The sequence below is a fragment of the Hoplias malabaricus genome, chromosome 1, assembly GCF_029633855.1.
Source record: "Hoplias malabaricus isolate fHopMal1 chromosome 1, fHopMal1.hap1, whole genome shotgun sequence".
NCBI lineage: Eukaryota > Metazoa > Chordata > Actinopteri > Characiformes > Erythrinidae > Hoplias > Hoplias malabaricus.
The window spans coordinates 68,484,049-68,508,059 of NC_089800.1; the positions used below are offsets into that span (position 1 = coordinate 68,484,049).

Genomic DNA, 24,011 nt, shown 5'->3' on the forward strand with positions numbered 1-24,011 from the left:
CTATATCTCAAAGCCAAAATTTGATGCATTTGGTTCTATTTGATTGTGTCTGTCTGAAATGGTCCATTTATGGCTGCTTTTGAAGCACAGCCGTATCAAATCTGAAATGCACAACCATGGATTTGACCATTTATTTCACTCATGACAGCACATAAAAAAACACCACACAGAAAGGTTGACAAGGTTAAGCACTTCCATTTTGGTGGTGGTCATTTTAAGATATAAACATTACTGGGTCGTTGGTGTGAGCCAGTGAAAGGATAATTCAGAATGACTTTATTAGTAATATAGCCTTTTCTGTAGCACAATGGAAAAATAGATCCCCTTGAGCTGTAGAAATTGTGACATCTGGTTCTTATTGCCACAACTATCAAGCAGTGAGTCTAATTTCCCAACAACAAAACATTACACGTCAAAAGCCTCTGGATGACTTTGTTTACATCTCAGTGGGAATTAAATTATGCAGAAATCCTGAAAATGAGTGGGATTCCCCTTTAATGCGGTCAAATGAATGTACATAATTTTATTCATGTGTAAGATTGCACACTGAACTTTGAACGACCCCATTCATCTTTTGCAGTAGTGATGATTTTCACCAGAGGTTTAAACACATGACAGCAATGTTGACAGCTGAATACATAGCCGAGGACCTAAACCAGACTCTCACAGACCTCATGTGTCACGATGTTTGGGTCCTAGTGTGCCCTTGCCCTCGGTGCTGGCCTGAGATATAACTGTCTTCCAACTTTCAGACACTCCACCAAGCAAGCTCTTGGCATTCACAGCACTTCGCAAATTTATTTTAATCACAACTAAAATGTATAATAATAATAATGGAGTGGAAATAATAATTGTAATAAATAGATGCTAACTTAGTCTTCAGAGGCGGAATAAACACTTCCGGTATTAAACATCTACAGACATTTTTACAATATCATCGAGTCTCTCCGGTTTTGAAAATTTTGCTTTGGATTGAAGACAAATGGTCCAAAGGAGTTTTTACCCTGCTCCTCCACTCATACTGAAATCAATGGTGTCATTGGGACATTTTTGTTACCCTTGGCTACAGTTACAGCCTCTGTTCTTTTGTGAAGGCTTTAGAATATGCTGTGAAAATTTGGTTGCATTCAGCCACAGTAAAATCAGATACTGGTGTTTATTCACTGCCTCTTTATTACACCTAGGCTCATGCACCGATAGGCAAAGTGATATTTAGTTATACTCCGGTGAAGTAGCGCCCTCATCTGTTCAGTCCTGAAATTTCACTAACACTGAAAGACTTCTGGCTCAAAATGACAAAAAGCTTCATTTAAGTGCTGGCTTTGTGTTCACCTATTGTATGTGTTGTGTTCCTCTCCACACAGCTGCGCTCGACAGATGTTATGCAAGAAATTGAAAACTGGTACTTGTTGTATTATAATTATAAGGCAGAAACCCCTCTACCGCAAGAATACAATACTCAATACAATGTATTTCCCTAAAAAAATGGTCAACATGCCCAAGGCCGAGCGTTGGCAGGAGGAGTATAAAGCCCGTCAGCACTGTACTGTGGACGTCCAGTGTGGAACTCCATTTGACGCCTTTGATATTAGTGAGTGAATTTGACCCAGATATAATTAGTCCAACATCAATACCTGGCCTCACTAAAGTTTTCATTTTTGTATGCAATTACATCTTTACAGCATTGTTCATTTACAGCATATAATGCAATGCCTTCCAAGAAACAAACAAAAAAACTGTTACTGCGGCAAAGGGTACACACTCGTTAAAACCCTAAATTCCAGAAGAAATTTTCTGTCTAAACAATTTGGCTATATATTGAGTTCTGGCAGTATTAACACAATTATGGAATACTAATTATTAACAAACAAACAACGCGACTCTGTCCAATCAGAGCGCTCTGGAGGCGGGAACTGAGGAAATACAGCTCTCAATTGGACGATCTAATTGTCAATCACGCACAACTTTTTCTCTGGTCGAAAACGGACAAAAAAATGAGAGGGGAGAATCAACATGTAACTTAGGAGCGAAACTGGGACTAGAGTTAATAAGTTTCGCTGTGTTCCTCTGACAATGCTTTAAACGGCTATTTTATATTTTCAGACCTTGCTGGATTACAGGGAAGATAGATTTTTGTCTGGCTTCTCTTTAGCAAGTCCGCTAACCTTATTATTTTGCTGTGGAGAAGAAGAGTTGGAGAAAGGGGCGATGGTTTCGTGGATTATATCCAGAGCTGTTGTGTGAGTAAAGACAAAATGGCGATAAATGGTTTTATTCTGGCTCTGTTTTTTCTCATGTATGCGCTTTTTTGGATGATGAAGCCTGCAATGGCTAGCTGGGCTAACTTGAACTGCCAGCAGCAGAGAGTTAGCCAGTAAAATCCTGTTTGAACTTTAAACATTAATCTACCTTTATTCTAAATGCCTGCAGGGATGTTTTTTTCTGTAAAATCTGTTGGGAAAATGTAATTTTACATTATATGTCTTATGGAAGACCTTTCCTGTCAGTCAATAGACGGTGAGTGAAGAGACAAGGATGTGGTAGTAATGTTATGGCTGATCAGTGTATGTATGAGCTGGTAATTCTTAAATGTGGGCTGCTAAATCATAATTGTGAAACATTAAAGCATAAGGTTAAGTCAATATTATTCACAGAGATGCCAATATTAAATTGGGATTTTATGTAAAATGCATTAAACACAAGAATCTGTCATTTTTGTATATCCTTCAACATGTATTTAACTGATAAATGTATCTTACAAGTGGTATCGTTGTCCATTTTTGCTTGTTACAAGTTATCAGCTGCTCAATATTTCATTCCAGTCACCGTTGTCTGATTCTCATTTTCATGATGCCCTGTAAATTTTCATTTGAAGACAGAGCTGGATGCAATCATGCCAGTCAAGCAAACACACTATATGTCTATAAAGTCATGCTGTTGTTTCACGTGTAGAATGAGGCCTGGCATTGTCATGTCCTGCTGAAATAACCATGGACTTCCCAGGGAAATATGTCACCTTGATAGTAGCATATGTCTACCAAAAAACCCAGTACAAACGTCCACATGCATGGTATCTTCAGCCACTCAGTGACTGATGTTATCTTTTGCATCTTTCACTTATAACAGTCTGGATGGTCTTCATATCTTTGGCACAGAGAACTCTATCTTAATTTTTCCCAAATATAAGCTGAAATGTGGGGTAATCTGACAACAGCACATATTTTCACTTTATGTAATATCTGAGATGAGCTAGGGCCTAGAGAATTTGGTGACATTTCTACATAAAAGTGTTGTATGACTGTCCCCTTGAGTAGAAGAATTTGTGGTTGCATTTCTTGATGCAGCAATGGACTCAAGCAGTGTCGAGTAACAATGTATTTTTAAATTTAAAAATGCCATCTGGTAGCCTGTAGCTTTTCCCCAGTTTTTTTTTTATCAATCCCTCACCTTCAGTTCCCAATTTCCCTTTTTTTGGGATTGCATCTCATTCTGTTCTATGGATTCAGTTCCTCACTTCTCACTTTTGTGCTTCAGTATTTTATTTTAGACCAAAAAGAGAAGAATAGAGACTAAAAAACTTTCCTATGTTGAATATTCTAAGAAATTCCTCTTTATTTCTAAAGAAGAACTCTATTGGGACCTGCTTCAGCGACTTAGAAAATGTAGCCACTTATTATAACTATTAAATAATAATAACAAGAACTTTGCTAACTGTTACGAATTTCTGTTCTTTCTGTTCAGTGTTAAGTTTTCTTAGAAGAGATAAGGCTGTTAATGCAACAAAGAGGAGCATTAATTATATTATACATTGCTGATAATATACAATCTAAAATTATTGAAAGATATTGGATATGATTTTGTGAGAATGCCCAAGCCAATCCATCTGACTGATTTTGTATTTTTTAAAGATCTTGATTAGCTAGTCTGTCCTGGGGTGATATAGATTGGCATGTATGGTATTTTCTCCTGAGGCATTGCTTGTGCTTCATTTCCTCTGAAACTTTCCCTGTTGGTCACACCCTTCTACTGTCAACATGTTGCCACTCTAAACTTAGAACAATTCACACGTGTGTCAAAGTACAATGACCTCTTAAAAAACGTGGGCTCTTAGGATTTATGGACTGGTCTCACTTGAGCGAGTGTGTCTCTTGGCTGGTCTCCCAGGGAGCAGTCTCTCTCTTCCTGGATGTGTGTATAATGGTAGGTGTGTCACCACTTGGTCAAAGGGGTCTACAACTCTCTGTACTTAGTCTGCGATATTTGGTTCACTAAAGGATGTCAGATAAGGAGAGCCACGTCACTGTCTGGACCTCAGTCAGGAGTTTTGTGAAGCTTGTTGCTATTAGCTTGTTTTTAGTTATTTGCTGTTATTGTCATGTGATTTACAAGAAAACAGGAATGTTCAAAACAGGCCACTTTTCTGTCGCTTCATGTTTCGGTTCTTGTGTTCAGAACACCTTATATGTGATTTTGACAGGGGACAGGGGTCAGCATTGGTGCTCTGACAGGACTGTGGCTGCACAGTCCCATATATATCAGGGTCAATCCTTATTCATCTGTATTGAACAAAACACACAACTTAAATAATATCTTCAATGACTAGGACTTGCATAGACCTTCTTTATGATGGAGTGGAAAACTATTTTTTAAATTATTAAAACTATTAAATTGAAACAAGTATCACCCGGGTCACTCACCAAACCACACTGATAAGAGTGTTAAAAATATCGTCCAAAAACATGATGTTGTGTAATGCTTTACTGTAGCTATATACAGGAAGAGTCCATGGCAAATACAACAACATTACTATGTAATTACACTTGAACAGATGGTAGTGTATAAATAAACATAGACATTTAATTGAAAACTTAACAGATGAACAAACTGAAAATAGGCAACATAATTCTAAAAATATTTAAATGTTCATTATTGTTGACACAATAAAAATTAGCGACCCACGATATATCCTTGGCTGATATATTTTTTGGCCAATATGTGGGTTTTCAGTTATTGTTATCGGGCCTATATTGGAATTTTAGCCGATATCACAGCTGATAACTTACCATCTTTTTGTGTTTGCGCATATTCACTGACACCTGTAACTACACAGCTATGCATGACATGTGGACATTTTTAACAGTTTCTGCAGAGAACAGTCTCAGGGATTAAAGTTCTCTGTCGCTACGATGGATTTACATTTTATTGTCAGTTTTGAGTGTAAAAACCAATATGAAAAAACAGAGACTCTCAGTGTAAAATGCACGCGCACACACACACACACACAGAGCAGGCTAACAGAAAAACTGTCAAACACCACGGTGCAGATGCCGTTCTTATTTAATAACACATGAAAATGTATATTGAGTCATTAAGCGTCTAAATTTATTACTGAAACCTGATGAAAAGTGATTACACACACACTCACTCAAACACACTCTCCCGTAATTTCCAGAAAAAGTATGGGTGTTGTACTCATTAGGACCCCTCTAGAAACCATTCATGTGGAAGTAAATCTTTGATAAAATATAGATGTTATCACCTAAATATACATAATAAACATAAAGATACAATTAAAAGCTACAGAAATTTTCAAATACTGAAGAAAAGGTTATTCTAAGACAACCTATGATAAAAAGAATTGGTTTTGCTTTTATCCTATGTTAATTTGTTTTAAATTCAAAAAGATGAAATTATCTAAAATTAATTTCTGTTTCGGCTACGCTAATGTGTTAATTATCAGTTATTATATCGGCCCAAAAGATTAATCGGTGCATCCCTAATAAAAATAGTTTACTGTTAGGCCTGGGCTATATGGACAAATATTATGTCATGATAATTTTTCTATATTGATAATTATCACAATATAAAATTTGGCTACTTTGTTGCATTTTTAAAAGAAATTCTCCTAAAGAATGTGTCACAGCTGTAGGGAGACGAAGAGGCAGAACAAAAGTAAACACTATGCATATACTCTGAAAATAAACACAGGTAGGACATAGAAACACTAATTAGAACTAAACTGAAACAATCAGGAAACAACCATGAACTGAACATATTTAAACACTATCAGACACAAAAACATACATCTATACACAAGACCAGACAAGGGATCACTGAAACAAAGGGCTATAGCACTGACAAGAAACACCTGGAAACACTAATGAGAGGGCGGATCTAAGTCATAGACAAAGAACCAAAACAAACAGAGCCATGTGCTAAAAGAGCACATGGCACATAAAACAGACATAAAACAGCAGGAAAGCACGAGACAGGGCCAGAGCATGACAGAATGTTAATGCTTTTTTAAGAATGCTTTCATTGGCATTAACATTTTACTCAGAATATTCAGTGGTGGACAGTAACGAAGTAAATGTAATTTATTTTTATTTACTTTTATTGTGTATCTGTATTTTATTGAAGTATTTCCATTAGGAGTGGGTGATATGGCCCTAAAATAATAATATGATATTTCAGTGTATTTTGGTGATAACTATATTCTTAGCGATATGAAAAAACAATGAAACACACTTTTATTAATTTCAAGAACAGACTGTTGCAACAAAATGAATGTTATATTAATATTATTTTTATTAAATTAAATATATTTTAAATATTCAGAAGAAACTACAAAAACATTTTTAAATATTTCCTTATTTTGTAAACAACAGTAGCTTACCAAGATTTTTATTTTGTATAAAAAATAATGTAGCGTATAAATCTACCACACAACTAAAGTGCAGACAATGTAGTGTGTGCATATAAACAGCAAACATAAACAATTATACAAAAAGTAACCTTAAGCTTCACAGTAAATAACAAGACAAATGCAAAGTAGTTGCTGTGCTGAGTTATTACGTAAACAAGTAAGATTGCCATGATATAATTATTTTTATCATTTTAAAAAATATGGTGATATTATCATGAACAATACAATATGGCACAGCCCTAATTTCCATTTTGGGCGTCTTTTTACTTTAAATTTAATTTAACTTTTACTTTAGATAAATATCTTTTTACTCCACTACATTATGAAAATCTGCTGTTCCTTTTGGTTTATGTGTGAATAAAACCGTAATGAGTTTGAAGAAACCTCCCTGCTCCGCACAGCTCTCTGCATGACACACCGTGGTACTGCTGCTTGGAGACAAACATAAACAGTTGCTACGCTAAAACAAGTGAAAATGTTTTTCCGCCTAAAACTAATAATAATAATAAAAGGTAGAGCTTTCTTTATAAACTGTTGTGCGAATTTGAGACTTTAAGTAATCATATTTGGTTTTTAGAACTGTTATGAATTAACAAAATCATTTGTACCATTTAGTATTTGGATTGGAGTTATCAGGTACTACTATTCATAAATCCACAACATAAATTAATATTCATGTAATATAAATGTCCAAAGGACAAAGATGAGTATCAGGCAAAAAGTCAGAAAAAAAACTGTAGCCTGTTTAAACACAGATGGCTCAGAATTGCAGAAATAGCTCTGCAACCATGTAGACAAAACATAGTTCTTAAAGGATCACTATGTCATATTCATTCATTCATTCATTCATTCATTCATACATTCATTGTCTGTAACCACTAAAGTCTACCCGGAATCATTGGATGCAAGGCAGGAACACATCCTGGAGGGGGCGCCAGTTCTTCGCTGGGCGACACACACACACACACACACACATAAACAACACACACTACACACTAGCATCTTGGGTGTAAGTAATAGTTGATATAACATTCATTTATTTTATTTAATCTTTGGCAGTGTCTGCTGTGTTCATCCATGTCAGACTAATTAATAACATTCTATTAAAATACTAGGAACTAAAATCCATCCATCCATTATCTGTAACCGCTTATCCAATTTAGGGTCGCGGGGGGTCCAGAGCCTACCTGGAATCATCGGGCGCAAGGCGGGAATACACCCTGGAGGGGACGCCAGTCCTTCACAGGGCAACACAGACACGCACACATTCACTCACACACTCACACCTACGGACACTTTTGAGTCGCCAATCCACCTGCAACGTGTGTTTTTGGACCGTGGGAGGAAACCGGAGCACCCAGAGGAAACCCGAGCACCCGGAGGAAACCCACGCGGACACGGGGAGAACACACCAACTCCTCACAGACAGTCACCCGGAGCTGGAATCGAACCCACAACCTCCAGGCCCCTGGAGCTGTGTGACTGCGACACTACCTGCTGCGCCACCGTGCCGCCCAAAGACCCTTGCAGCTGTATCATGTGACAGCTATGGATACACCCACAACTGGATACAGCGACCTCTAGGAACTAAAATAATTACAAAAATTATAATAGGATATTAGAGTCATAATACACCATGGTATTTTCGATACTTAAGTACATTTGAAGGTAAACACTTTTGTACTTTTACTCAAGGGAAGATCTATAATGAGGACTTCTGCTTTTACTGGAGTAATATATTACCTTGAGTATCTGTATTTTACTCAAGAACATAGTTTGTGTACTTTGCCCACCACTGAAAATATTTAAATATTTATATATATGGACAGTATTAAAATTACTCAAATCCACAAGGAAAGAGTTTGTTAGATCTATGTAAATTTACATTTTAATTTCCCTGCCCAGCTAATGAAAAGGTGACACACTGAAAAATTGCAACAAGATTCTCCTTATAAAAACAATATGATCTGTGTCCTAGGTGAATACGTTCTTAAAACATAAAAATCTCCATAGTTTAGTGCAGGCTCTGCTCTGGAGACTAAAAACACTACATTTAAGTGTGTCTAAACACAAACAGAGATATTTTATGGCCATTTTTCCCACTGTAGCTGTAAATAAACAGATATTATAAAATGGTCTGCTGGGAGACTGTATAATCATATTTATGTTCTTGTTTATGATGCTGTTGTTGTTAGCTGATCTTTGCTTCCATTATGAAGAGGTTGGCAGTTGAAGAACAAAGGTGGGGAAATATGGGGTTTGTGTTTTCCTGGCAGTTCACATTTAAATTAAACTACAGAATGTTATATTTAATATTTTTTTGGATAATTTTTATCTATTGCATTACATGCTGCTATCATTTTATCACCCAGGTCTATGTAACATTGATGTGTTTTACTTTTATAATTATGGTAAGAGAAGTTGTGCTTTTAGGATCAACAAAGGCAAACTGTAACCAGACCAATAAACTTTAAACTTTCTTACTATAAATTAACTCTGAAAACATTTCAGTGTGATTGAGTTCCCACTCCCTCTTCTCTTTTTTATTTCTATTTGCCTATTTTTTTTTAAACTCTGTTCTATCCCTTCTCTTTCCCTGCTCCATTTCTCTCCATCTTTCTCTATCTGCTCTATTCCTTTTTCAGTCATTCTCCTCTCTCTTTTTCATGTTGTTTTTCTTTTTTAATGTTTTCTACTCTCTCAATCTCTGAGCATAATGACTAATGCATGACTGGCTGCATTGTGACTGTGGTGTTTAACCTTTTGTTTTCTTCCTGTCCAGCAGCTATGTTTAAGTGGGCATTGCTTGGGTAGCGCTTGGCTTGGTGTCATGATGCTCTGGTTTATTTATTTATTTGGCACAGAGGAGTCTTTTGTGCCCGTTGTGGATCAGCAGGTTGATTAAGTTAGTGTGGTTTATATTTATATATGTTTAACAAAGTTTAAACTTAAGCCTCAGTCTGTGGTATTTTTTTGTGTACGGAATAGGGATGTTTAAGGGTGGAGAGATTAATATGCAGTGGATGGAAATATTCCAGGAACTCCCCACTGCATGCGCGCACACACACTCACACTTTAGACGGTATCAGGCGGTACTGTCGTTCCCATAGTTACATGAAAATTTACAGCGCTGGAGGCTCAGTAGCTCTTAGTAAAGGCCGCTCCATTCCCATAAATTCAGAAGTGCATCAGGGTCTTCAGCACCACTTTGAAAGACATTTCAGCTCTCTCCTTCTGGCTCCATTCCATGAGAAACTGACTTCTTTCCGTTCTTGAAAATAGAAATACTGACACCTGCCAATACAATTTTTTTTCTGATATAAATGGTATTAATAGGCAGTCTACCCCACTTCTATTCTTCTGTAACTATACAATTTACACTTTATATTAGAACATCTTTGTGAGGATTTGATAGCATACAGCCACAAATACATTTGAGAGGTCAGGTACTGTTAGAGGATTAAGTCTGGGTTGCATTAAAAAAAACCCTCCAACTCCCAAAAGTATTAGATGGATCATCACTTGTCATTGAAGAAATGTAATGCTCACCTGCAGCTACCTTTCCATTTTGCTTCATGCTTTTCAGTGTATTTTACGCTGTGGTGTACAAGTGGTGTATGCACAAGTGAGCATCTGTATCCACAATGAGTAAACATAAAGTGGCTTAAATCAGTTATCGGGGTTGTCTACACACTTTTTGACTTATAGTGTGTGTAGAATCACTAGGTAATTTATTAATTTACAGTATATATATTGTGTGAAATATATGTTTAGTGCCTTATATATTAAATGTGTCTAAATGTGCGTACTTCTGTTTCAGGCTTGTTTTTGGGACACTTTATCCAGCATACTACTCTTACAAAGCAGTTAGGACCAAGAATGTCAAAGAATACGTAAGTGCACTGAACACCAGTTCCTATTTACCTCCAGCTTCATAAAACATCAGAAAAAAACTCATAGTTTATTCTATTAGCTTTAGAAATGAGTGTATTTATTCCAACTTTACATTTCTCAATTTTTCTATCATTTCCACTTCCATCCATTAAGTGGGTGTCATCCTCGTTTTTTTTAAGCTATTGCCAACACAGTTTCAGCATGCTTGAAGGAGAACACTAACTGCCCACTTTAAATCTATTAGTTTACACATGTCCACACTGGCTAGCATCATGCTGACTAAGGCATCACCCGAAATCAGTCTCTCTGTGTAATATTAGGTCCAACACACACGCAATCCTTTTTCTGTTTTTGCTGTGTCTTTTTGACTTTAGTGAAGACAACACTGAACATGAATTTCCACAGTTAAAATGAATCCCACCAGTCTGTTTCAACACTTAAAGCACAATCACACCAGCAAATATGAACAGGGCGTGGCTCAAAAAAAAAGACTGACAGGCTCCTGCAATATTGAGAATATTTACAGAACAAGACTCTTCAGTGAAATATGAAAAAAATAAAATAAAACAAAGGAATCATTAATGAATCATAATCAAGGTTAAATCAGTTAATCTTGATATTGATTTGTGGTTATATCGCGCAGCACTAGTTTGAAGCAAATTTGTCAAATAAACTCTTCACATCTGTATCACAGCCATGTATTTCTGCATGCATTTATTAAATTGATCACTGAAATATTAAGTAAATTCAAACATGATCTCAGTAAATAATAAGTATCATGGTGTGCTGATAATATCAGCAGATTGTGACCATAGCTAGAAGATTTGCTCTGTGGTCTGCATTATGCTGTATCAACAACTGTGTGTGCAGTAAAGAGGAAGTTAAAGAGGGGTTGCCTTTCATCCCACTGGACCCATAAAGGGCGATAGCTTACCACAACACAGTAAACTAAGACAGAAGAATCCAGAAACGCTATCTGTTCCGTGCCATGGATCTACCCTCCTTCCTTTTCTCATTTCCTTTTCCTGTGTGTGTGTGTGTGTGTGTGTGTCCCAGGTTCGTTGGATGATGTATTGGATTGTGTATGCTCTTTATACTTTAGTGGAGTCCATCACAGATGTTTCCATGGCCTGGTGAGATACACCCTACACCTATATAATATTTAAACATTAGGCATAGAGAGACTAATTCCATAGCATTATTTTCATGATATAAATATAGGGAAAAATTTTTATTCAAAGTGAACCTTAATATTAAAAACAATGCAATTTCCACAATAAAAAAATTAATTACACAATTTTTAACAATTAACATCCAATGAGAGCAACAGCAGCTGCACTTTCCAACCAATGAGTGTTAATATACAGTCACAACCATATAGGAACACTTTGTATTTCTTCAATTACAGACTGTAATCCAGTTGTAGCTCTGCATACGTTGCTAGTCTCCTTTCACACTCTTCAGTGTTCAGGTCCCAGGTATTTGGCACATGGAGCTGAAGAAATGGATGGTGTAAAAACAATGAGATTTAGGATAAGACAGCACTTGGTTGACCCCAAAGGAAATTGAGGCATGCCATGTTAATGTTATGGCTGATCTGTCTAAATATTTTCATAAGCTTCTTGTTCTTCTACCACTAGATTATGATATATTTCAAGAGGAACTAGAAATTTGACTTGCGCTTTTATGTTGCTTTTGTTAGTTTGCTACTCATTTGTTTATCCAGTAGTTTTAGCCCCTTAAAGTCTGTACAGACCACAAAAACCATCATGTCTGCTGGACCCTTGAATCTTAATAAAGCTGAAAGAAAGATTTATGTCAGCAATCATCAAGGGTTCACTGATGAGCTCCTTTGGAAACGAGCATCACATTTGTTCAAGCTAATATGAAGTTAAACCTAGGGTAGGTGATTTGTCTTAAAAATAACATCCTGATAGCAGCCAATAAGTTTTAAGATCTGATCACATAAAGAAAGATTCATTATGTATATAAGCCAAAAAATAGCAAAAACTATAAATATTTAATCCAATCATTTTTCTGGGCCAAAGAAAATGATTGACTGGCTTACCTGACAATCTACTTACCAGCCCAAAATCCAAACCTCACACGGGATCTGAACGTGTATTCGTTTGCACATTCGCGGCTACATACATACATATTAGCACCACTGATCGCTGGAAAATGGCAGAGAAACAGACAACGGCATGCACTGATAAACAACTAAAGAAACGAAAGTCAGTGGCAGAAATGGTATTCAATAAAAAGAAGTTGGAGTAAGCCTCATAGCAGCAAATTTATTTGACGAGGTACATATTAAGCAAAGTCACAAGTAGCTAAGAAAGTTCTAGTTCTGTCTAAAGCAGAGCTGTACATCCCAGTGTTTCAGCTCTGACCTGCTGCTCTCAGCGCCACCGCATAACAAATTGCTGTAGGAGGGACTGTGACTTCATTGGCTGTAGCCCTGAATGATGGACAGATACCGCTGGCTGCTGATTGGCTAAATAAAGGTGACAAACAATGAAAAGTGTGTTCTGTGTTTAAGAGCCGTGGAGAATTTGCCCTTCGCTCCGGCTGAGAGAGAGCTGCTTGTTTCAGTCTCAAACATGAAAGTGTGACCTTAAAAACCCGTATCAACACAGAACACATTTTTAGTGTCCGAATATGGGACGATTTCGTATTTTACAGGACGGTTGGCAACACTATGTGTGTGTGTTCTCTGTCAAAATCAAAGAATTAGAGGGGCTAAAGCCCCACTAAAACAGGTCTAACGACGTCCATGTTTATATGTACAACAAAGATTATTCTCTCTACAGTGCTCTCTCTGTGTTTACTATGTATACATTCACATGTAAAATGGGTGGGGTGACTTTGGAAAGAGGACTGGAAGAATGGGGTGGGACTTTTTAGTAAGATTTCTTTCCAACCCCACTCACACTGACTGGTTTCTACAAAATCACATACCCTAGCTTTAAGCTGAAGTGAACAAACCTGTATTTAGGCCACATAATGTGTTGTGAATGTGCCCTGGGAACTGCAGTGGTTGCTCATCGCTTCATTCCGCAATTATAATAGTTTTCTATGTGTTTGCAGGTTCCCGTTGTACTATGAGCTGAAAGTGGCTTTTGTTATCTGGCTGCTGTCACCCTACACCAGAGGAGCCAGTCTGATCTATAGGAAGTTCCTACACCCTCTGCTGGCCTCCAAAGAAAGGGTATACAGATTTAGCAGCTGTAATAATAGGACGGTGTTTTAATCCTGTAAAAAAAGCTTTAAAATGAGTATATATATATATATATATATATATATATATATATATATATATATATATATTTATTATTATTAAAAAATAAGCCTCTACTCTTTTGGCTACATGGATATTTCTGTGGGGACTTGATTGTATTCAGCCACAAGAGCATCGGTGTGGTCAGGTACTGATGTTGGATGTTTAATTTCGGATCACAAACATCCCTCCATCTCATCCTAAAGGTACTAGATTGTTTTCCATCATGCCTGAGAACCCAGTGGCAGAGGTTTTATACATTTCTTGCCACAACACTTGACACTGAACTTTATGTTCAAATGCTGCTCCAGATATTTATGTTTTTCTGTGGAGATAATGCAAACTGTGTGCACAACTGAAAATCTGTTTCAGCACTGGGTGCACCTTAAATGATTTGAATTTACAAAAACGTGGGCGTACAGTGTAGAATTTACTATTATATACATATATTATTATATACTAATATTTTATTCAATTGGCTTTATGTTCTGAAATATTCTGAAATCCTGAAATTTTGAGTTTCACAAAACACCTTAAGTTTTTCACTTAAGGGAACTTAAGGCTTAATTTGTCCTTAGCTGAGGGATTTACTTAAGGGTGTTGCACAGTATCCCTTAAAAGATTTCCTTATGTTAGGAACAGATCTGCAATAACAGACTTTTTATGGGATTAAAACTGTTTCCATGGAAACCGTTGCTTACATGCACTCAAAGTAATACCTGTTATCGCCTCTCTTGTAACAGCTCACAAAAGTTTCAGAAAAAATGGAAGAACATAAAACCAAATTGGTCAAAGGAGGAAAAGATAATACTTCTGGAGGAATAAAATAAAAGCAGACATACGAGGGCATTTCAAACTCGGTGAATTATGCAGCACACCGTTGAATTATTGACATGAAATACCTTGCCTATTACTGACTGGAAGGATACTGTAACATAAACATCAGGGAAGCCATCATTAACTGCATTGCAGAAAGGAAGAGCACAGCTGCAGAAAGTAGTGTGGTCCAGCTCAAGACGATTAAACAAATCATAAATAAACTGCCGATCAAATCTATAATTTAAAATCAACTGCTCATCATTAAGCGTGTCCAGTGGGTTCTCCCAGTCGCGGAACACTCTCCTTGGGATGTGTTAATTTATCACTGTAAATTCTACCATGTTGCGGTTAAAATAGTATCAGAGGTACCTCAGGTTGTTTTACTTAATTTGGTTGCTAAGGTGTTTTGTGCAACGCTTTAACAAATTTTAAGGGATTCCTTAGACAAAGATAAGGAAAAAACCTTAAATACATAAGTGAACATTTTAAGGAAACTTTAAGGAAATGCTTTGTGCAACCGATTTTATTTTAAGGAAACCTTAACCTGGACTTCAAGGAAAATCTTAACCTAAAATAACACTGTTAATGAATAATAATTTTTATTACTACATTTTATTAGTAGTAATAAAATAAAAATGGATGTAGCCCTAGGCAGCACAACAGTCTTCAGCAGTTCCTTGTTGCAAATGGCATGTTAACATGTAATCAAGAGATTATTGGCTGAGAAACACACTCTGTTGATGGTGATTATCCCAGGCATTGTTTTAACACAAACACAAACTGCTAATTATTATTTAGACTAAAAATACAGAGAGTAATGATTAACCAACTGTTTGCTGGATGTGTTTCTTTACAGGACATTGATGATTATATCATTCAGGCCAAAGAGAGGAGTTACGAGACGATGGTCAGCTTTGGAAAGCAAGGCCTGAGCATTGCTGCCACGGCTGCTGTCTCAGCTGCAGTAAAGGTAACACACACAAACACGCACTCAGATACACATAAACATTCACATACAAACAGACAAGCATACTGACGCACACGCACTTAAGTACATTTTCATACACCCATAAATATGCGTATGTAAACAGGCACAGGTTTACACTATCATCAAAGTATAATACAAAAACATATTTTACATTGCTTTAAAAAAGCCATGTAATATATGTAAAAAAATGTTTTTACTTTATCTCAAATGTTTATAATCACAAGCCAATAGAAATGCTCCAAAATTACTTCTAAAGAAATGTTCATACATTTTTTACATTTAAATTTCAATGTATGGGCGGCACGGTGGCGCAGCAGGTAATGTCGCAGTCACACAGCTCCAGGGACCTGGAGGTTGTGGGTTCGATTCCCGCTCCGGGTGACTGTCTGTGAGGAGTTGGTGTGTTCTCCCCGTGTCCGCGTGGGTTTCCTCCGGGTGCTCCGATTTCCTCCCACAGTCCAAAAACACACGTTGCAGGTGGATTGGTGACTCAAAAGTGTCCGTAGGTGTGAGTGAATGTGTGTGTGTCTGTGTTGCCCTGTGAAGGACTGGCGCCCCCTCCAGGGTGTATTCCCGCCTTGCGCCCAATGATTCCAGGTAGGCTCTGGACCCACCGCGACCCTGAATTGGATAAGCGGTTACAGAAAATGAATGAATGAATTTCAATGTTGTTTTTTAATAATCTTATTTTGCTGAACTGCTATCCTGTACTTAAGTCCTTAAACAACAGCAAAAGCAGAAACGCTAAAAGTTACATCACAACTGAAGTTACATCACAACTAACAACACTTTTTTAACATTTGGTCACCACATGTGAGGGACAGACTCTGTGGAGAATAAACTTGTTCATCCTGAGACAAAAGCTCGATTCATCATTTGTGAGATATACTTCATAGACAACATGTAAAAATGAAAGCACATCACATGAATGAATAATGTGAGGCTCCTTTAAAATGTTTGTTAATCTGTAGTCAATATTACCTCATGGTGGAATTTGAGATTTCTCATTGCTTTGGATACTCAAATCAAAAGTTCAGAGATTTACACTTCAAATGTAGACTTGATTAGTGTTTACCACTCTGGCTTTGCTGTGGAAAATGCTTGTGTTCAGCTCTGTCTTATTTCTGAACTTAGCAGCCATTTCTGTTGTTTTGTTCTTCTAATATATTGCTCTTTATCTATTTCTTCTTTTTCCTTTTTCTGCTCTTTGTGCGCTAGACTAACCACATGTAATGGTTTCTGGCTAAAGGTGGTGGAGCTTCAGGTAACGTCATTCTGTTTCTGTTCTGCTTTGCGGCATTAAATGCACACAAACAACTAATAGAACTAATATAGTTTGCTTTTTTTACTCTTAATATATTAGACTCAGTTGTAGTTATAGCTTCATATTTCAGTTTTTGAATCCTTTGGAGTCTTCTAATTTCCTTGTTTTGTCACTAAGAGGCTATTGATGTTGTTGTGCCTTTAAGACTGACGTGTTTTCAACGATTGGCTTCATTCAAAGCACTCCCGGCTAAGACTAAAAAGAAGTGAAGCTAAAAGGCTGTAGCCTGATGGGGGAAATATATGTAATTATACCACAGTTAGTTCCGACCTTGTAATGTGCCAGGAGTGCCAATAATACATTATAATGGCACTCTGACTGAAACTCTTAGGTATCACTCCACAAAATACATGTAATCTAGCAACCTAGCCTGGACTTTTTCACCCAATGGGGAACAGGTTCATCTTCCATTTGAACAGAGTAAAGAGTTATGGCGCAGTGGACTCTGCTTTCTGATTTGTAAAAAAAATAAAATCTAATATATATATCGAGGCGCCTCAATTTTCACCGCAGCTCTTGTTTGCCAGCTCCGCAGCACGGCTTTGGAGCGATAATCTAAAATACTCACTTTTAACTTAAACTGAGAGAACTTGGCATCGTTTAATGTATCACTACAATCTGAATCAGCTGTAAACAATGGTTAAACCATAACATTTTATTGACTTGATGCGTTTATTTCTGCTTCTGTCCTGATTTAGACAGGTTTAACATTGCACAAGTTAAAGATCCTTCAGAGATGGATGGATGGATGGATGGATGGATGGATGGATGGATGGATAGATAGATAGATAGATAGATAGATAGATAGACAGACAGACAGACAGACAGACAGACAGACAGACAGAGACATACATACATACATACATACTCACTCACTCACTCACTCACTTACTTTATTCATTCATTCATCCCCAGGGGAAATTCAAGTTCTAAAGAGCAAAAAGGGGTGTGATGGAATGGAACATTGATCAAAAAACAAATTTTTAAGGTCTTCTTTATCTCAAAACCTAATAATAAACGGCCATAACAAACTATGCTATAATCGCAATAATACACTTGAGGTTTGTGCTATAACATGAGATATTGGCACTGGTGTACTGCCTCATGCCTACGACCGCAGCACAGCAAGGGTAATTCCGGGTAGGCTCCGGACCCACCGCGACCCTGAACAGGATAAGCGGTTGCAAATAGTGAAGGAATGAATTAATTAATGCTATGAGCCCTTTAAAGTACTTCTGACTCCATATATTTGCGACTGTTTGAACAATGGCTTTAGGACTGATTTTAACACGTGATGTTTCCTCAGGGACAGGGAGCCATCAGTGAGCGTCTAAGGAGTTTCAGTATTCCTGACATTACACAGATCCCTTCTGACCAATCAGCATTCGGAAAATCACTCCAGCAGGCCAGTCAGGGTGCATACCTCAGCACAGAAGGCTCCGGTAAGTTCACCATTAATAATAATTACATAAACACATTTATGTTTTTATTCATGACAGTAAAACTCATATATAAAATCTAAAACATTGTCCTAAGTGCATACATTTTTAGGTTGTTTCCTTATCCACTGGTGATTAATATGAGAGTGAGTCAATGTAAACTAATGCAAAATCTGTAAACATAATCTTGGTTTACATTTGCAGAGAAAAGGATGATATTCACTGCCCTCTAGAGGTCAAGTAAAAAAAAACCCACATCATTATGAATTGTAATGGTGGTATACCTGCTGGGCGGCACGGTGGCGCAGCAGGTAGTGTCGCAGTCACACAGCTCCAGGGACCTGGAGGTTGTGGGTTCGATTCCAGCTCCGGGTGACTGTCTGTGAGGAGTTGGTGTGTTCTCCCCGTGTCTGCGTGGGTTTCCTCCGGGTGCTCTGGTTTCCTCCCACAGTCCAAAAACACACGTTGCAGGTGGATTGGTGACTCGAAAGTGTCCGTAGGTGTGAATGTGTGTGTGTCTGTGTTGCCCTGTGAAGGACTGGCGTCCCCTCCAGGGTGTATTCCCGCCTTGCGCCCGATGATTCCAGGTAGGCTCTGGACCCCCCGCGACCCTGAATTGGATAAGCGGTTACAGATAATGGATGGATGGTATACCTGCTTAACTGGCATATTAAACCTCCAGACAACAGAGGCTTTAAGTCAGCAGGATTATGAACTTTCTTTTTTTTTTTTTTTTAAATGCAATGATATAATTGGTATATCAAAGATTACTGTACTGCAAGAGTCCTGTATGAGCAGGTGGGTTTTCTCCAGTCTGAGCCACTTACTACATTGTTGGTAATAAATTAAATCTGTGGTATTTTGAGTCACATCTTTTAAGAAATATTTTCTTTTGCTTTGCACAACTGTATAAACATGGGCCCTATTTTGAGAATGTCAAGACTTAAACAAAATCAAAGTAGTTCACAAGTAGCAGCAGCGGCAGCTTTATTGTGATTTAATTTTATATTATATTATTTATAGAGCCTTTTACTACTTCTACATTTTTAAAGAGGCTTTACAGAAATCTGGGTTCTAGCCCAGCTGAGTGTCACAGAGGCAAAACCCCAAATCTTGAGAATCTCGGAGACCTTGAGAGGAAACAAAGCCCAGAAGCAGAAACCGTGCTTATCTGGACAACACTGGATTGCAAAACTTGATAAGAGTAATAGGAAAGAAAAAATTTTGTAGGATCATTTCATTTAATCATAGTAATTAGGGATAAAATGGGACTATAAATAGAAATATATGAAAGAATAGGGTTTTATTTTATTGTATATCACTGCTTGTTGCAGTCTGATGGTTTCAATTCTACATCTATGTGTTTCTGTGTCTATAGAGTATTACCCATACAAAGACGAGGCGGATGGTCAAGAAGAAGTAGCGGGAGCATATTTGGATGAGGAGACGTCGCTGCCAAAAGGTCTGCGTCGATCTCAGAGTGTGAAGATCAGCCGCTCCAAAGTAGTACGCAAAGAGGTGTGTGTTTATGCATGCGTATTTTTTCATATGAACGTACGGAAATGTATTAGTAAAATAAGTCCTGATGGGTTTGAAGTTATTGTGAGGGTAGTTTAGCTCTTAGGGAAATGTATTTGGTGTTAAATTACTTTAAATTACAGTGCGTCCTTAATAGCAGTGTACAGCTAGACAAGTAGTAATTCCTTGCTAATGTGTTTATATCTGTGTGAACAGCCTCGTTACGGCTCACTGAAGATGAAAACCAGGAGGAGGCCAATGATCACGTCCAGCACATTTGAAGAGCCTTGAGCAACTCAAAATCATCACAGAGGAGCCTCAGTATTATGAAGCTTAAAAGCTGACATGCATTTGAATCAGAATGTCATATATTTCAATTATATATAAATTGCATTTAATTTACTTTATTTTTGTCACTGTGTGATTCATAAATTTGCATTCTAACAATATTTGTTTAAAAATGCTATATATTGTTAAACATAATATCCATTACTAAATTGTATTAAATACTAAAAAAAATTACATTTTCTTTTTTTTCACTCATTAAACTAGTCACAGATCTGATCTGAACCTAAGAGATTTGTATTTATAATTCTATAATTTTAAATATATTTCTGAAAATTAAAGTCTTAAATTAATTAAGTCAGCACATTCAAATGTGCTGGATGTTTTACATTTTAAAACTGGATATATTTGCCTTTAAACATCACCATTTATTGAATGTGATGTGTTTATTATGAAAAATATTTGAAATTCTGATCCTAACACTCATGTCAGCTTTAAAGTTCCATATATCTTGACAAGTTTGGACATCTTATTCAACACTCCAAAGAAGCCTCCATGTTGACAAACTATAACAAGCAGGAGAGGTGTCATTAAGAACAGCACTCTTTTATGTGGACAAACCTGGTTATACTGTAACAAGCATTAAATTTAACAAGCTTGTTAATGCCGTATTCTTCTCCACTTTAACATCAATCACTTTAACATCTTTCATCAATCTGTAACATGCCAAAGACATGAAATTCTGAACAGTTGCCATCACCCTCTAACACCCTCCGTTACAGCTTTCTGTGTGTGTTCCACAAAGCTAGACCATTACTTTAAACAGATTCAGTCTTTTTGGAAAAATCATTGCTTTGTGCTAACATTATCTTACTGAGAAATCCAGCTTTGAACAACTCCACCCTGGTCGTCCCATAACTCACACTAAAGAAACAGCTGTATAAGTAGCTGTGATGTTTGGTCAATAAATTTAAAGGAGCAGTCAGTAGTTTTTAACCATCACAATATTCATTCATTATCTGTAATCGCTTATCAAGCTGAGGGTCGTGGTTGGTCCAGAGCCTACCTGGAATCATTGGGTGCAAAGCAGGAATACACCCTGGAGGGGGTGCCAGTCCTTCACGGGGCAACACACACACACACACACTTTTGGATTCACCAATCCACCCACCAACATGTGTTTGTGGACTGTGGGAGGAAACCTGAGCACCCGGAGGAAACCCACGCAAACATGGGGAGAACACAGCAAACTCCTCACAGACAGTCACCCGGAGCAGGAATCGAACCCACAACCTCCATGTCCCTGGAGCTGTGTGACTGCGACACTACCTGCTGCGCCACCATATACTATTTTTACATTAAGTCTTAAGAAAGCGAGAAATTAAATTGTGTTGTAGTTCCTCCCCAATAGAGCAAGTCCACTCCATGAGGATGGCTATATTCAAAATATGTTTAGAATCTTTTATACAATTTAGCTACTAGGTGTCAAAATAATGGATGATTCATTAAAGGAAAAAATGGCTGATTGCTCCTTTAAAGTGCATTTTGTTGTATTCATTACTGCATCTTTAAATGATCTAGGTTAAATCTTCACCTTTATCGTCTTACTGTACTATATATTGGGATTTGAGAACTCACATTATGAAAAACATGGATAACGTGTAAAAATAAGAAATGCTGACTAACGATTGCTGTTTTTTATTTCTTATGTACTTCAAGCTAGCTTTAGCATTTCAAACTGAATCTGCTTGTGTGTGAGGCCCTACATTGTGCCTCCTGTTTACACTTTTAATATTTTATGCTCTGTAACACTTTTATTTCAAACTAATTTTGGATGACTTACAACAGTATTTGCAAATGCTGTCTTGCTATCTCCAGAACCATTGAGTGTGGACTGTTTTCAAACACACTAAGCTCAGCACCTCTTCTCTGCCTTGTCTAAAGGACTTATTGTAACTGTCTATTCTAGGTTAGGATTTATATGAATGTCACAGTAATGTATTTACCTTGATCTGATGCAGTTCATTTATCAGATTCTTTTTTTTTACCCAATTTTCTTCCTGATTTTGGAATTTGTTATCTCCACTCATTAGCTAGGTCCCCCCCAGTCGCACTAGGTCTAGAACATGCATATCTGCAGTCACCGGAGCTTAACACACTCGGGGAACACTAAATGTCCAAAAGTTACACTACCTAAAAGACGCCCACATTGACTAGTATTGTGCTGAGTAAAGCGGGCCATCCCAGAAAGACTTTGGCCTCAGATGGCAAAGGCAACACCATCATATTCCACTATATGCCATTCACTGGCTGTATTGCTGTGTGTACATAACTGAATATCAATGTCTACAAAGCACTGCACATCAAAGTCGATGAAGTCACTAATTATTAGTGGTGTCTGCAAGCCTTTGGATTTATTGTCTATATGAAGTATGGTCCAGTGGCTCAATGTTTGAATAAAGTTTCCAAATTCCTGCTATTAGTGTTCTTTAAGTACTTCATACCTGGTATTACATATACAATATGTAAAAAGTAAGGCTATATAATACCTATAAGCCTTTTGTGACAATTGACATAAACCTACATGAATATGCACAAAGTCTGATTTCAACAAATGCGAAAGTCATAAGGCCTGCTTTGGCCAGAGTCACCCTATGTTTCATTCATTCATTATCTGTAACCACTTATCCAATTCAGGGTCGGAGTGGGTCCAGAGCCCACCTGGAATCATTGGGCGCAAGGCGGGAATACACCCTGCGGGGTGCCAGTCCTTCACAGGGAAACACAGACACCTACGGACACTCCTGAGTTGCAATCCACCTGCAATGTTGCAATGTGTGCCTTTGGAGGAAACCGGAGCACCCGGAGGAAACCCACACGGACACGGGGAGAACATACCAACTCCTCACAGGCAGTCACCTGGAGCGGGAATCGAACCCACAACCTCCAGGTCCCTGGAGCTGTGTGACTGCGACACTACCTGCTGCGCCACCGTGCCTCTAACATTATGAATGTTCACCTATTTATCTAATTCCTATCCTTCTCCATGAGATACATAGTGCAGTTTTGACAATGCTGGTCCCAGAATAGCAATAATAGAGTTTCTGTTCTTCCTATTACAGTTCAGTTAAGCATCATGATGACTCTGAAGCTGTAATATTTGGAGGACCAAACCTGCAAAAATTAAAAAATAAATACTTCCACTTTTATTGATTTAAAGAAAGTAGGGGAAAAAGGAATATACAAACTAATATATAAATACAATCTAATTTATAATTTGTGATAATTTGTGCTTGCTCAGTATATTTATTTCTGTGTTATTCTCATTTTTTTATTTATTCCTATATATTTTTTAATTATTATTTCTGTTTGTACATTTTTAGCATTTGTTTAATTTACTTTTTCATTTATTTATTCTTTTTTCATTTATTTGTGTATTTCCTCCTCAATATATGCTAATGAAGGGGGTCTGTTTTACACATTCAGCCTTAGCAATTAAGTTCAGAAGAGAACAGTTGATTCTAATAGGAGTGTCACAAATATTGTGGCTAAGATTGGTGTCGGATCTGCTCAGAGAGGCACCTGCTTGCCTCATTTAAATGAAGCAATTTATGTATCCGCTTAAGTGTGATATCACGTGATTTCATGGGTCCAATCGCACCTTCCGTCCCTTGTTATACATTCATCGACATGCATTTAATGCTTGAATAAAGCCGTATGCCTTAATCAAGTATGTGATCTCAGCGCTCAGAGCTTGC

General features: G+C 37.4%; 1 protein-coding gene across 1 annotated transcript; it reads left to right on the top strand.

Annotated features, from left to right (window-relative positions):
* Positions 1–1,972: 1,972 nt before the first annotated feature.
* Positions 1,973–22,721, top strand: reep3a (receptor accessory protein 3a). Its single transcript, XM_066682320.1, has 8 exons — positions 1,973–2,240; positions 10,527–10,599; positions 11,657–11,733; positions 13,691–13,811; positions 15,556–15,669; positions 18,318–18,453; positions 19,829–19,968; positions 20,185–22,721. Exons 1-8 carry the CDS (start codon positions 2,209–2,211, stop codon positions 20,257–20,259), a joined length of 768 nt encoding a protein of 255 aa, XP_066538417.1. The 5' UTR covers positions 1,973–2,208; the 3' UTR covers positions 20,260–22,721.
* Positions 22,722–24,011: the final 1,290 nt, after the last annotated feature.

Bases quoted from the DNA above. Each gene is read 5' to 3' on its own strand.
- reep3a (XM_066682320.1), top strand. From the start codon at position 2,209: ATGGTTTCGTGGATTATATCCAGAGCTGTTGT. The intron at 2,241-10,526 runs GTGAGTAAAGAC...CTTCTGTTTCAG, and splicing joins ATTATATCCAGAGCTGTTGT to GCTTGTTTTTGGGACACTTT. The intron at 18,454-19,828 runs GTAAGTTCACCA...CTGTGTCTATAG, and splicing joins CCTCAGCACAGAAGGCTCCG to AGTATTACCCATACAAAGAC.